The sequence below is a fragment of the Pteronotus mesoamericanus genome, unplaced genomic scaffold, assembly GCF_021234165.1.
Source record: "Pteronotus mesoamericanus isolate MK-2021 breed Mesoamerican mustached bat unplaced genomic scaffold, CSHL_Meso_final scaffold_36, whole genome shotgun sequence".
Taxonomy (NCBI): Eukaryota; Metazoa; Chordata; class Mammalia; order Chiroptera; family Mormoopidae; genus Pteronotus; species Pteronotus mesoamericanus.
Window position 1 is genome coordinate 19,729,614 of NW_026555313.1, and position 13,209 is coordinate 19,742,822.

General features: G+C 39.1%; 1 protein-coding gene across 6 annotated transcripts in view; it reads right to left on the reverse strand.

Annotated features, from left to right (window-relative positions):
* The window catches only part of CADM1 (cell adhesion molecule 1), a 352,507-nt gene that overhangs the window by 44,028 nt on the left and 295,270 nt on the right, over positions 1-13,209 (reverse strand). For all 6 annotated transcript variants that reach the window (XM_054592571.1, XM_054592570.1, XM_054592572.1 and 3 more), the window contains 2 exons: positions 12,392-12,529; positions 10,359-10,517 (listed from right to left, as the gene is read on the reverse strand). In XM_054592571.1, coding sequence (XP_054448546.1) covers positions 10,359-10,517; positions 12,392-12,529 — 297 coding nt within the window. The remainder of the gene's footprint in view (positions 1-10,358; positions 10,518-12,391; positions 12,530-13,209) is intronic.

Genomic DNA, 13,209 nt, shown 5'->3' on the forward strand with positions numbered 1-13,209 from the left:
CATTCATCCTATGGAATAAGGGAGAAAAGAGACGTAGGGCAGGGCTCAACCCATCTCAACCTGAACCCTGATAAATAAGCTACACAAGAAGTCTTTTGTAGGGATGGCTGCTTTCCAGATGTGTTCTTCAAGTTTCCGTTCCTGTCAGAGATCTTTCTCTTATGTCTGTGAAAATCATGTGACATTCACGACTTTTTAAGAGGGCCTTCTTGTATAGCCTGTGCACTGCATGCAGGGAGCTGGTAATGTTTTCTGAGAAGCTAAGTAACTTGCCAGAGAACATAAGTCAACGGGCCTCAAGCTCTAGATGACCCTTGCAAGTAACATGGTTCTATTCTTAGACTTGCTGGCTAAAGAAATGTTTAAGAGCAAAATGGTGCAGAGGTTTCCAGATACTGGGTTGGGAAGGTAGCCATTAAAGAAAGACAGAAATAGAGAATAAAGAGGATGACCTTGAATGAGGACTGACTGCTGGGTGGAAGCAAGAGCTCCTGGGCATCTCCTTTGGGAGCTACAGAGTGCACCTTAGGCTAAAATACAACCATGGGATGACTGTGGGTCTAGCTTACACACAGAGAGCTAGTTGGTGAAGTTTATTGGAAACAAACACAATATAGAAAAACAACAAAAAACACAGACAATAAGAGACCTGCCCACTTACAGTTCATTCTCAGAAACAGCATCAGTTACAGAGTTCCTGGTTAGAGAACCTCCGTCATTCTTACCCATGAACCATTTGGGGTGAGAATAAATTTAAAGCCCAAAATTTGGGCTGAAATGTAACGTTTGCTTAAAGGTTAATCTGATTCACGGAAGGACTCCATTTTCCATGCGCTGCTGACTTTAGCCCGTTAATTAAGAAGAAGCAGAATGCTTGCTGGCCTGTGTGAAAGGCTTTTTGTTTTTCTCCCTTGTGCTATTTGCAAGCAAACAAAGAGGGTATATTTTTCAGCAAAGTGTACTAAGAGTTTTACATGCTCAACTTCCATTAATAATAAAGTGTTGAAAAATCTACCCTACTATGCCTTTTCAGTACAACTGAGTTTGTTTTGGTTAAGTGTCTTTTTTTTTTTTTTTATGTTACTAATGGCTGTTTACCAGTTGTGAATTACTCACATAAATTAGGAATAATAAGCTATGAGTTTGCTATACCTGGAACTTATTTTTAAGAAATCGTATTCTAAGCCATAGAAAATGCACTGTCATTTTTGATAAGTGATTTTCCTAATTTACACTTTAAGCTTCTGGAGAAACATCTACAATCTACTTATGGGTACAGCTGCCAGTTACCTTAATAGCTAAGTGAAAATGTAAACATTAATCTTGCTTGTATACAGAAAAAATGTCTTCCTCTGTTGACACGTGCAGTATTTACAGGCACATTATCTGACCAGGGGGCAGCTGAGCTATCTTCACGCCCAGCCTAGGAGCCAAACAGGAGGTCTGTGCGCCAAGATTCCTCACTAAGTGAAGAAAACCTGACAAATCCTGTTCTCCATCCTTTACACTGAAAGAGGAACTTAAGTATTCTCAACAGGTAGACTATAAACCCTGGGATTCCACTGGCACCTCTAGAACTCAGGGATGTTAAAATTTTGCTGAAAGATCCTGACTACAATATGAGTAGTATGTCAAAATACCGAACAATCCAGATGGCTGACTGAATAGCTCAGAGCTCATCATTTATATTTTAATTATGTTCATAAATCAAATGTTATAACCCACCAAATCTTTTCTGAAACAGAACCAGACTCCAAGATTTATTTTTAAGTAATGAGGTAAGGCCCAGTACATTTTCTGGGTGATCATTTTACGCCTCAGTTGGTGTTGTAAGGCACAGGCTAAAAGCCAGATGACACTCTCTATCCAAGTGCAATAACTGTCCAGAAAAGTAATGCTCAGAATGGCTTAATGTCATTATATAATGGAACTGCTATATATATTAAAATAAGAAAAATAGTTAGGTCCATGCACTTACGGAACATTACAGTTTATAGTGATGGCATCACCAACAGGCTATCAATTAGGTTGAGGAATCTTTGGTTTTCATAATACACTAATTTTTTTTCAAAACCCCATGAAAGACATTTAGCAAGACTGCCACAGCAGTTGAAATCCGTTCATTAGTCAAAGTCGCACAGAGGGTTAAGTACCAGGAGGCTTCAGGTCACAACCACAGTAGCAGCCAATTAAAAACATAATGTTAGAAAGATATTCTGATTTGATGAGGCTTTCTTTAAATGTGCTTTGCTCTCTCTATAAAGGGAAAATGTATATAAAAGGAAACTCTTAAGGAGGGTAGAATGACTTGCTGGCAGATTACAATTGATTTCATGCCAGTCTGACCTTGCACCACATTCTATGATCTTTTCAGAAGATGAAACTCAAGACTGTAACCTGTATTTCACTCTCCAATGTAAATGAAAAGTCATCGTCTCCTTCTCTCTAGATCACAACACTAACGTATCAGGTCTTCACAATCTTTTATTTAAGAAAAGGTACTCTGCAGTTTCCTTATCCCTGCAATGCCCTCATTCTCACGTACTGCCAGAGAGGAGCAGAGCTGAGGCAGGTGGGAAGCCTCCCTCGCATCCCAGACGACCTATTATCCCAGGGACTCCTGACATTTCCCTCTCTGCCTGAGATTTCTAAATCAGAAAAGTGGGCACCACATGTTCTCTGACGTGCTGACTGGAATGGGCCCGAGAGCATGAGTGCACATGTGCTCCTGCCACTGTGTTTGGGACTCAGGCTCCTCATGTCCTTCCTGAGGTTTCACCCAATATTCTGGAACACCAGTTAGAATGGGGTTGGATGCCTGTGAAGCCGGTGCTCATTGTTTCAGGGCCCAGCCAGGAGGACGAGGGCAGCGTATTAGGAGCTCAAGGGTGCAGCTGTGGCAGCAGGGCCGGGAGAGGGTTTGGGTCAGTCCTTGTGCATTCAGGGGGTAAGCAATGACTGAAAGAGTCTTTGTCAATCATGGAGGATAATTGCAGTTTGGAGTATGATAATGCAAAGATTAACCTAAGATTTGGTGAATATTAGAGACCATTTGTGCTCAGAGCAAGAATAAACCCCTAGCAATGGCTGCCAAGACTGTTGGGAGAGGATGTCTCTGCACTGAAGGAGGCCAATGTCTAGTGCCGCAAGGTGACTGGGACCAGTTAGAGAGTAGTGTCATACTAAGTTCTCAGAGGAGTTTGCTTTCTGTTGTCATAATACATTCATGAATAATTTTCACTGCCATTTGTTTGTTTGCAAGGTGAAGGACCTCCTGCTGTCCCATCTGCTGTCTGGATTGGAGCATTTCAACTGCACTGCTGGTGGAGGACTGAGCTATTATGAGTGGGAGAGTCAAACCTGGTGGAACTGACATGGAACCAGAGCATGTGCCACATTACCACAGCAGAATGCAAGCAAGTTCCTCTTGTTGTGATTTGCAAGTAGTTTTGTAGATACTGAAATTACTGTTTACCCAACAGAATCAAATTGCATTCTGTGATGTTGTGGCAGGAAGTTACTCGTATGCTCCTGGTGCTTTTAAAATGGCGTGCATTCTCACAGAGCACTCTCCATATCTTGGAGGAATCTTCAAAATTTGAAGCGAACCCTGGGCAAGAAAACCCTTGTAGCAAGATTTTCTCATGAGAACGTTAGCTCAGTAAAAAGAAAAATTTTTGCTTTTTTGTATTCCTGGTAGCACACAGTAGGCATTCAATATACATTGCCAAATGAATAAATGAATGAGAAAGAGAAATATTAGGGTGCAGATTTTTATTCCTAGCTCTGCTGCTAAAACAAAAACAAAACGAAAAACAGACCATGATTCCATCTTGGTCCTGTTAAAAGATAAACTAGGCATATTACAACTTTTAGAGTTTATTAAGCATACATCAATTTGAACAGGGCAGCACACAACTCAAAGTGCTCTATGGACAGGTGCTGGGGAAAGGTTTTTCAAGATAAGATGCAGAAGCAAAGCAAAAATATTATTTGGTTGGCTAGAGCTTCAGCAGCTGTCTTATTTGGGAATGCCTAGTTTTGCTGTTTGTGACTGGCTGGCCTGAAGTTCCATTTTTCTGGGAGTGCACTGACTTTGGTTTTGGTTTCATAGGCTACTGAGGCACAGGTATACAAGGCCTCCTTGTTTAATTACTTTAACAGTCCTTATCACAAAATATAATTGTATTTCTCTTTTGGAAGGTCAGTCCAGCTCTCAAAATGTGAAGTTTAGCTCTGGTGTTCTGATTTACATACTTCCACTTCACTATGCATTCATTTAGCATCTCTGGTGTATCTCAAGTTGGCATCTTAAGGGAAATCATAAAGGATGTTGTTTGACCATTCTCTTTAGATTTTTAGATGCTAGCTTCACAATCATTTAGCCTTTCACAGAATCAAAATTTGACCTTGATTTAAAAACCATTAAGTGAAGAGTACACATTAAAAGACTAGTTTCAAGGTAAATATTCAATGTCCACAGCCACAGAGAGACATCTTCCACAAACCAGTAGTAGTAAGAGGCCTCTTTCTACCGGGTGTATCTTTAAAAGGCAGGGTTAAGGCAAAGGCTCTCTTCCTTAAGGGTCATTCAAGTTTTGCTCACAATGTATTTGGCCAAACATGTACTCTTTGAATTTTGAATATTGGTTACTCAGCCTCTGCCCACTGTGGCACTGCCAAATGCATCACTAACAATCTATACAGTTAATATCAGGAACTGGACCCACCACTACTACTCTATATTAATACAAAAAATTATCTGTTAGAACATTAGTTTGAATCAGTTGGTCTCCATGCCTTTATTTCTCACAAGGAATAACAAATACTGAAACAACATTCCTGAAACTCAATTCATTGTTTTAAATAAAAACAGAAGAAATGCAGAGTGTATTCTGTTTCAGAACAGAGATTGAGACTGGTGATCAGAAAGAAACAGGCCAGATCTGAAAATGCCAGCTATTATGCTCTGAAGAATACAACCTAAGAACAGAATTGATGGGGGAGCGCATGAGGTATAGGACCTGCTCTTGGAAACTACATCTAATCCTCTGCTCCAAAAGGAAAAGTTTCTAATTTCCAGGTTTTTCTCCCTCCTTCACCACAGGGCACTGCTGATACCAGAGAAACATTTATTTGGGCATAAGTAAAGGATAGGTTTTGATCATCTCAGTGCCCAATTTTCTGCCAGTTGAGGGAATGGAAGAAAAACTCTAGCCTTCTCTGGACCTTGGATGAACAAGAATATGGATTTACAAAATACCTGACTCCATGAGTCAATAAAACTCATTTTGAAAATGATGTCCATATACATGATTAACTGTCAGATGAGAATCAGAGCAGGGAAGGCATTCAAACACCCATTTCTAGAGTCTTTGTTTTCATGCTCCCTTTCAAAACTTCTCTCTCAATTTTTTTTTAAACAAATACGCACACACACATAAAACCCTCGCAAAACGAGGAGTTTAGCTAGAACATTTTAAACTCTGGCTATTGTGGGAGAAAGCAAAAGACACAGAGCAGTAATTCAAGAGCTTCAGATTCACCTCAGTCCACAGTAAGGCTCTCCGCCTTTGCACAGCGATCTGAATGCCACACTGAGGGTCACAGCTTTTCTTTCAATTCCCAGCTTATGTCGCTATGTGTTGCCACCTTGATGCTATTTAGACAGTTTTCTTTTAATGCACAGAGAGTGAACTGTTCTCGTTTTAAACAGGCTTTTATTTGACAAGAGTAGGTTCCTTCAGATCTGAAGCTCTGCTAACTGGGTTACAAATGTATCACACTCTGCTATAATCAACCATGTTGTAAATTTGAGCAACACTATGTACACCTAGACATTCGAAGAAAAAAAAACGCACTGAAAGAATTTATTAGGGTCACATAGCTCAGAACATTCAAAAGCAAAACTGTTTTCTGCCTAACAGCTAAGGAAAGAGAGCTTTGAATTTCAGCTTGCAAGTGTAATGATTTTCTGGTTTAAACATTTAACTGCATGCTGCTGCTGTATCCTTGCTGAGCCTCAGAATGAAAGCTAAAAAACTAAGAGCCCTACTGTATGGTCTTTGTTTCCAGCGACGTTCCTATGAGAAAACCTTATTAATGAGCTTGCAAACGAGCACCCAACAGGGAAGTGTCACAAACAAGAGCAGCTAATGCCCCAGAAAATCAAATAACTGAACACTTGGCTGACTGTGGTGCCTTTCATATTTATAATAAAAAGGGGGGAGGGGGAACTTTAATTCACTAATTCTGAAGGGGTCAACACCTTGCTGAACAAAACAGCTCATTTATTTATGTTCAGAAATCTCCAGATGATAAATTACATTGATGTTAATCACTTCAGTGCATACTGCACAATTAATATCTGTACTCACTAAAAATTTAAGAATTATTAAAAGTATGACAGCATACACATCTGGCTGATTTTTCACATAATTGGGTACAACAATTTCTCCTGGTACCACAAATAAGGGTCCTAACAAAAAACACTGCAAAATTCTGTGTTCAATTAATTAGGAGTTAAATCCACAAGACAAAAGCAATTCTAGGTCGTAGTTCAAGCCTTGTCTTTTATGCAATATGTTAGCACTATGCTCATTTTGTCTCCCCTCCTTTTCCTGTCACGTTTAAAGTAAGATACTTAATGGCATACAATGTAGATTTTCATTATTTCATTTCCTTTTTTAAAAATGACATTTTTAAGAGGACATAATTGATATAGAATTCAAATCCATTATGTGTCGTTTAACTCTGTTCACATCCTTTTAGATGAGATGGAGAGAGGTTTCCATTAGCCTTCATGTGGCAAAATGAGCCAAGTGAGCACACCTAACACTACTCCTATAAGGTCTGATTTGCCCTCAGGTAATCTTATTCACCCAGGGCAGAGCAATTCTTAATCTGAGGTTCATGGGAGAACCCAGTATTTCCTGTATTCTTATGTTACCCAGTAATATAAGAAATCTTGGTTAGGTGGCAAAGAAAGAGCATTTAAAACTTAATCATTGTATATTTAAGTTGTATATTTAATTGAACTAATATTTACTAAATATACACAGCAAATAAAACTCATAATTTTATAGATTCTTTTTTTACATAGGTCTTGGGTAGGTTATAGCAATAAAGTGACTTAAAGATAATTCTAAATGGGATAAGAATAGAGATAACCTGTTGAGATAGGGTAAAATTTGTGAAAGTAGCCCTCAAATAACTGAAGTTGGGAAAACTCTGTAGGATCAACAGACTTAAATTGTGAGCAAAATTGTGAATATGTGATTTTTGTTAATCTTTTCCAGGTCTATAGCTATCAAAGGATTTTTAAAGGAGTCAGTGATCTCCAAAAGCTTAAGAACCACTGAATCCAAGGGTCTGATCAATTAATAAGTAATGGTCTAATGTTACTCCTGACAGGGTATGCAAAATAATTCAGCATCCATGCAGAGTGGCTATTAAATCTCATGCATTAAAGTATCTTTTTTTCTCATGGCCATCGAGACATGGTGTAGCTTGTCTGCAGAGAGAGGACTCTTAAGGGGAGAGTGGAGTTGCACCACCAACACCACTGGCCAATAACTGATGAAGCTTTGGTGCCCAATGACTGAGGGCCTTACGCATGGGGCTTTTTGTTATGGATAGCTGTTGGCATTCAAGGAGAGTACAGCTGGTAGGTAATGACCTAGAGAATTTCAGTTGTGTTTGAAGAAGCTACTTAAGGAATTCCTGGCTAACTCAGCAAAGGTCTCAGTAGTGCTCTAGGAATGGAGGGCAGCGAACCATCAAAGTGACTTTCTTGAGCACAGAGAGTTTCATTTAGGATGCCAAACCAGACTCTAAATTCCATTCAGAATAATATAATGCTTTGTGATTCTTAATCTTCTTTCATGCAAAGACTTTTTTTAAAAAGCACACATTCCAAAATATGGAGTATCAAGGATAAAATGTTTGCTTGGCTTATGTTGGATATAAGAACAATCTTCCAGAAAAAGATGCCATATTAGAGTTAAAAATGACCAATAGGTGTGTCTTCATTTTTGGAAGTCATTAGAGTTACTTTCCTGCAGTTAAGGGCTAGCAGTATTTTGTAAGTACAGGGGATTCAGATGTGGTGCTTTATTCCTTTTATTAAGGGACAAATGTCACTTGAATCTATGGAATATGGAAGACACGGCTTATAAATATCACGGTCAAATCCTCCAAGGGGCTGGAGGTATAGGTATAGTGCTTGAAATATTTTGTATTTGAGAGCAAGTGTAATTTTGTAGGTGGGTGGGGTTATATCTTTTTAGGAAATACTCTGGGAAGGTACTAAAAGAATTTAGGGGTAAGAACTGGGTGAATATCTCTACTCAGGTCTCACAAAAGAGCTAATGTATTATTAAAGCTAATGGTCCCCTACAAGGGAAGTTAATGGATATTAAGTTTGCTTAAATGAATTACATATTAACAAAGTCAAAAGAAATCTGCTATCTGCCAATTTAGATAATATCTGATCATTTATGTTTTCCCATTATAGGGACATTACACCACAATAGTTTCAGTGATATGAAAATTATAAGCATGATGCCCATAATGAAGCTACATAATGAAGTAGATGAAATGAATTAAGAAGAAAAACCTGCATTATGTAATGTTAAACTGAGCCAAGCTTTCAGAGTAAGGAAAGCTTGGAATGGGATTATGGTCCCTTGGAAGAAAGTTTTTGTAACTTTCTTCATTCCTTGTTTTGCTCAATTTAAACACATGACAAATACTGTAGTAGGTTAAATGGTGGTCCCCAAAAGACATGCCTACTTCTGAATCCCCAGAAGCTTCCTAATTCCTGGTGGCCTCACTGGAAAAGGGGTCTTTGCAGATGTAACTACATTAAAGATCTTGAAAATAAGAACATTCTGGATTTATCTGGGTGGGCCCTAAATCCAATAACAAGTGTCCTTATAAGAGACAAAAAGAAGATGGGGAGATGGCCATGTCAAGATGGAGACAGAAAGTGGAGTGATGTGGCCACAATGCAAGGAACTCCTGGAGCCACTAGGAGCCAGAAAGGACAGGAAGGTCCTCTACTAGAGCTCTGAGAGGGAGTCCGGTCCTGCCCACATCTGAACTCAGACCTCTGTCTCCCACAGCTGTGAGAAAATATATTTCTGTTATTTTGTCACCAAGTTTGTGGTAATCTGTCACAGCAGCCCTAGGAAATAATAGAAGAATTCACCCGATCATTGCCATCCAACCAAACTCTTGTAACATTTTCATTGTGTACTCAGATATGCCCTGGAACTTATCAGAGGCCAAGTTACAGAAGTCTTTTGATTAAAAAGTGAGAAGTAGCTTCTCAGACACACCCTTGGTGCAAGGATGGTTTTGTGCAGAAAAGCTGTATTTTTCACAAGTAGGAGAGCCCTGAAAAGATGATGAAGAGAACATCTTTTGTCCACAGGGCACAGTGAGGAGATAACCTCACTCGCCACGATACAGCTTTTATTGACGAAGCAAGCCATTGAGACTGTAGTGCTCATCCCAAAGAATTCTGCTTTTAAACTCACTGTATAATTTAAGCTGAAAAATGGAAGAGAATGTGCAATTTAAAAACAAAATGTTGATATAGAATGGAAATAAAATCTCTTCTATAAAAAAATTCAGTACTTATGATGGGGTTAATAAAGGTGGGGGGCACTGCCCTAGATTTTAAAGTTGACATAGAAATTCCTACAGTCAATATTCACAAAATTTTATTAAGTCATGTGCTATAGCAGATTGGAATCATTGTAAAGTTTTATATGTAGGTTAAATCTAGTATTTTCAAAATTCTCAGTGGCACTCAGTAATACGGCAGGGTTTCAGTAAAATCATCCTTTGCTTACTTTTCTACCAACAAGATAAAAATTCTATCTATACTATCTAAAAACTATGTATTCAGTAAATGGCTTCCAAAATGTTTTAAGCAACTGCTACCCTGTGTTCTCAGAAATGAATACTCGGGTCCTGCTACAGTGTGAACATTTGTGTCCCCTTAGAATTCATGTTTATATCTCAATGCCCTGTGTGACATACTAGGAGGTAAGACTTATGGGACGTGCTTAGGTCATGACGGCAGAGTCCTCGTGATAGGATTAGTGCCCTTCAAGAGGAGGTCCCAGAGAGATCTTTAGCCCTTTACCATGTGAGGGCGCAGTGAGAAGGTGTCAGCTGTGAACCAGGAAGAGGGCTTTCACTAGAACACGGGTGAGCTGGTGCCTTGATCTCCGACTTTCAGCTTCCAGGACTGTGAGAAATACATTTCTGTTGTTTCTAAGCTACTCAGCTACTCAATCTGTGATATTTTGTTACAGTAGCCAGAATGGCCCAAGATGGGTACTCACACTGTACTTCTAGATACCGCTGGGTCTGCAAGTTTCCGGTGACTGCAGGGTGCTCCACCTGACAGATCACAGGGACCCCATCATCTTCCTTGTGTACCTTCAGCATTAGCTGACTAGTCACAGTGTACATGTCTGACCACTCTTCTACCTCCGATTTGCCTGAGGGAGACAAAAATGTACCGAGAAATCTGAGTTGAGTGAATTTCTATCACTCTGTTTTTATATCTTTCCCCCTGCCATGCCCCCACATTATTATTTAAACAAAAATGATAAAAGTCACTTGGGATAGGGATACTCTGTGGATAGATGACTGAAAAAATCATCATTTCCCACTTTTCAAATTTGCAGGGTTGTATCTAGAATATAGTTCAACTGCACACAATATACACCATTTTTATTTAAATATATTTCATATGTTTCTTCTGTCTTAAAACCTGCCACAAAAAGGCAGCTGAAAGTTGAACGTTTTTGACACCTGACTGTTCAAGGCATTGAGGAGGAGGAAAAGAAAGGAGCTTTCCACCCTTACGATCACCTGAACTTGAAACACCTATGAGGCTGACGTCTGGTTTAAAAATTCAAGGACATCATTCAAATCCCCCACATAATTTACTCAGAAGAGGAGGTATAAACAACCCCCTTACCCCACCCCCATCAGCATCAATCACGTGAGAAAGTAACAAAATGGATTTACATCATTGAAATTGTAATTGGAATATTTAAACTCTGAGACTTTTGAAAAATCACAAAAAAATCCAGTGGCAGTGTGCAGAGGAAAGTAAGCTATAGGCTTCAGGCCAGATGGGAGGCACATCCAAGAACATCCAAAAAAGGAGAAGGAGGCTTCCGGAGGATGAATAGGCCAAGGCGGCCCCTTTCCTGAACTCAGCACTCCCTGGGACAAGATGCACCATTAACTTTCTTTTAATGTTTTGTACTTATTGGTACACATTTAATGGCTCAATTCACTTAGATAGAAAGGCAGAAGGGAAATGAGAAACTCCTTCCTTCCAAAACTATACCTAGGAAATAGGAGATTAAAAGAGAGCAAGCATTTTGAAACATAATCTGTCATATATAGATTTATCTGTTTCTAGATATAGATTTTTATATCCCCTTTCTAAAAGGACTTATTCTTTTCTTCCTGGCACTCCTTATTTATTTAATAAGCACATAAAGAGCATTTACTTTGACTTTACAAATATTCTCTCATTTCACCTTCATAAGAATCACATACTGTATGTAATATTAATATCCTCTTATTAGAGGGAATGGAGGCACACAGCTAGCATTTCTGTCAAATGACCAGAGGAGTTCAGCCCCTAAATCCTTTGTGCTGGCTGCTACTGGAAAAGCAACCTTCTGAAAAGGAAAGAACTGGAATGCTGATATGCGTGAGGACTTAGGATAATTAAGAAAAAGGGTCAAATAGGGGATAGGCTGTCTCCTTTAGCCAGTAGAGTGGGTAAGGTAGCAGATATTTGAGGACCCAGGGACTAAACCCGGGCTGACCTAGCCGGGGAGGAGAGACAATGGGAGCAGGGCTGCAGGAGCTGCCTGTGTTGCCATCGCAACATCAGAAACTTTGCCAAAGAACTAACGGTAAAATTGGCAACAGAGTTAAGGGTGTCACAGAAGGGATGTCTGCAGGTTTGCAAGATAAAATTCTTAGCTTTGCATAGTCACTTTTGTAGGAAAGCACATTGTCAACGTAGTTGACAGTTCATTAGATGTTTGAATGGTGACTTGGAATTCACCATGGTGAAGAATGTGATACATTTTTCTTAAATGTCCAACATGAGAATTTGGAGTTCTGACCCACCTTGAGTCACAGGGTAAAAGTAATGACAACTGAGGGAACAACATGGCCAGCCTGAGCTTGGGGACAACTTTAATGGTAGTTCTCCTGGTCTAAAGAGTTCCAGTATATAGGTCCAGTATATGTTGAATTTATCTTTCATTTCCACAAAGATATATCCCTGCTGGAATCCAGTGGTGACTAAATAGTTCAGGACACACAAGGTTCACCTTACCTTTTAACTCCTTGTTCCCTTTGAACCATCTGATAGTCGTAGCTGGTTTGCTGGCCATGGCAGTGCAGTTGACCTCAATCTCCTCGCCTTCCACGGCTGTGTCTTTCTGGATATCGATCATCAGATTACGTGGAGGGACTACAAATTAAGCATGTGTGCTCTTTAAACATAGAATCTATTTTTGGACGTATTCTTCTACTCATCAAAGACTAGCACCACTGCTATCAAAATAAGAGACAAATAACAGACATTTCTGATGGGAATTTAAAACAAACAAACTGCCACTGGATGGGAAAAAAAAAGAAATACAAAGCTATCATCAAATAAAGTGAATTATGTGCAATCACTCAATTTAGAATTTCCACACAGCATATCTTAGAAATGACGAGCCTTGCACACCTACATTGTCAGTGCCCAAGTTGTAACAATATGGATATTAGTTAAAAATCAGTATTTAAAAAATTGATCACAAAGTAGATATGAAAGGAAGAGGAGTACACACAATTTAAATGATCATCTTTACTCAGAAGTCTCTGAAAGAAATATTTCTTCTTAAACTCAACCCCTGGATTTCAATCTTCATATGAAAGACTCCAAAGTTAACCAGCAAAGATGAAAAACTTGGAGTCCCTTAAAAGAATCACTCACCATAAACAAACAGAAAAAACTGTGCCTCAGGACCAGTTCCGTTCAATTAAAATTATTCATAGAGATCTAAAATATAATTATTACTTCTGATGGATGACAACTAATAAAATCCTTCTGCTATGAAGATGCAGTAATATAGGAAATGCCAGTTAATGTTAAGTACCTTCCCA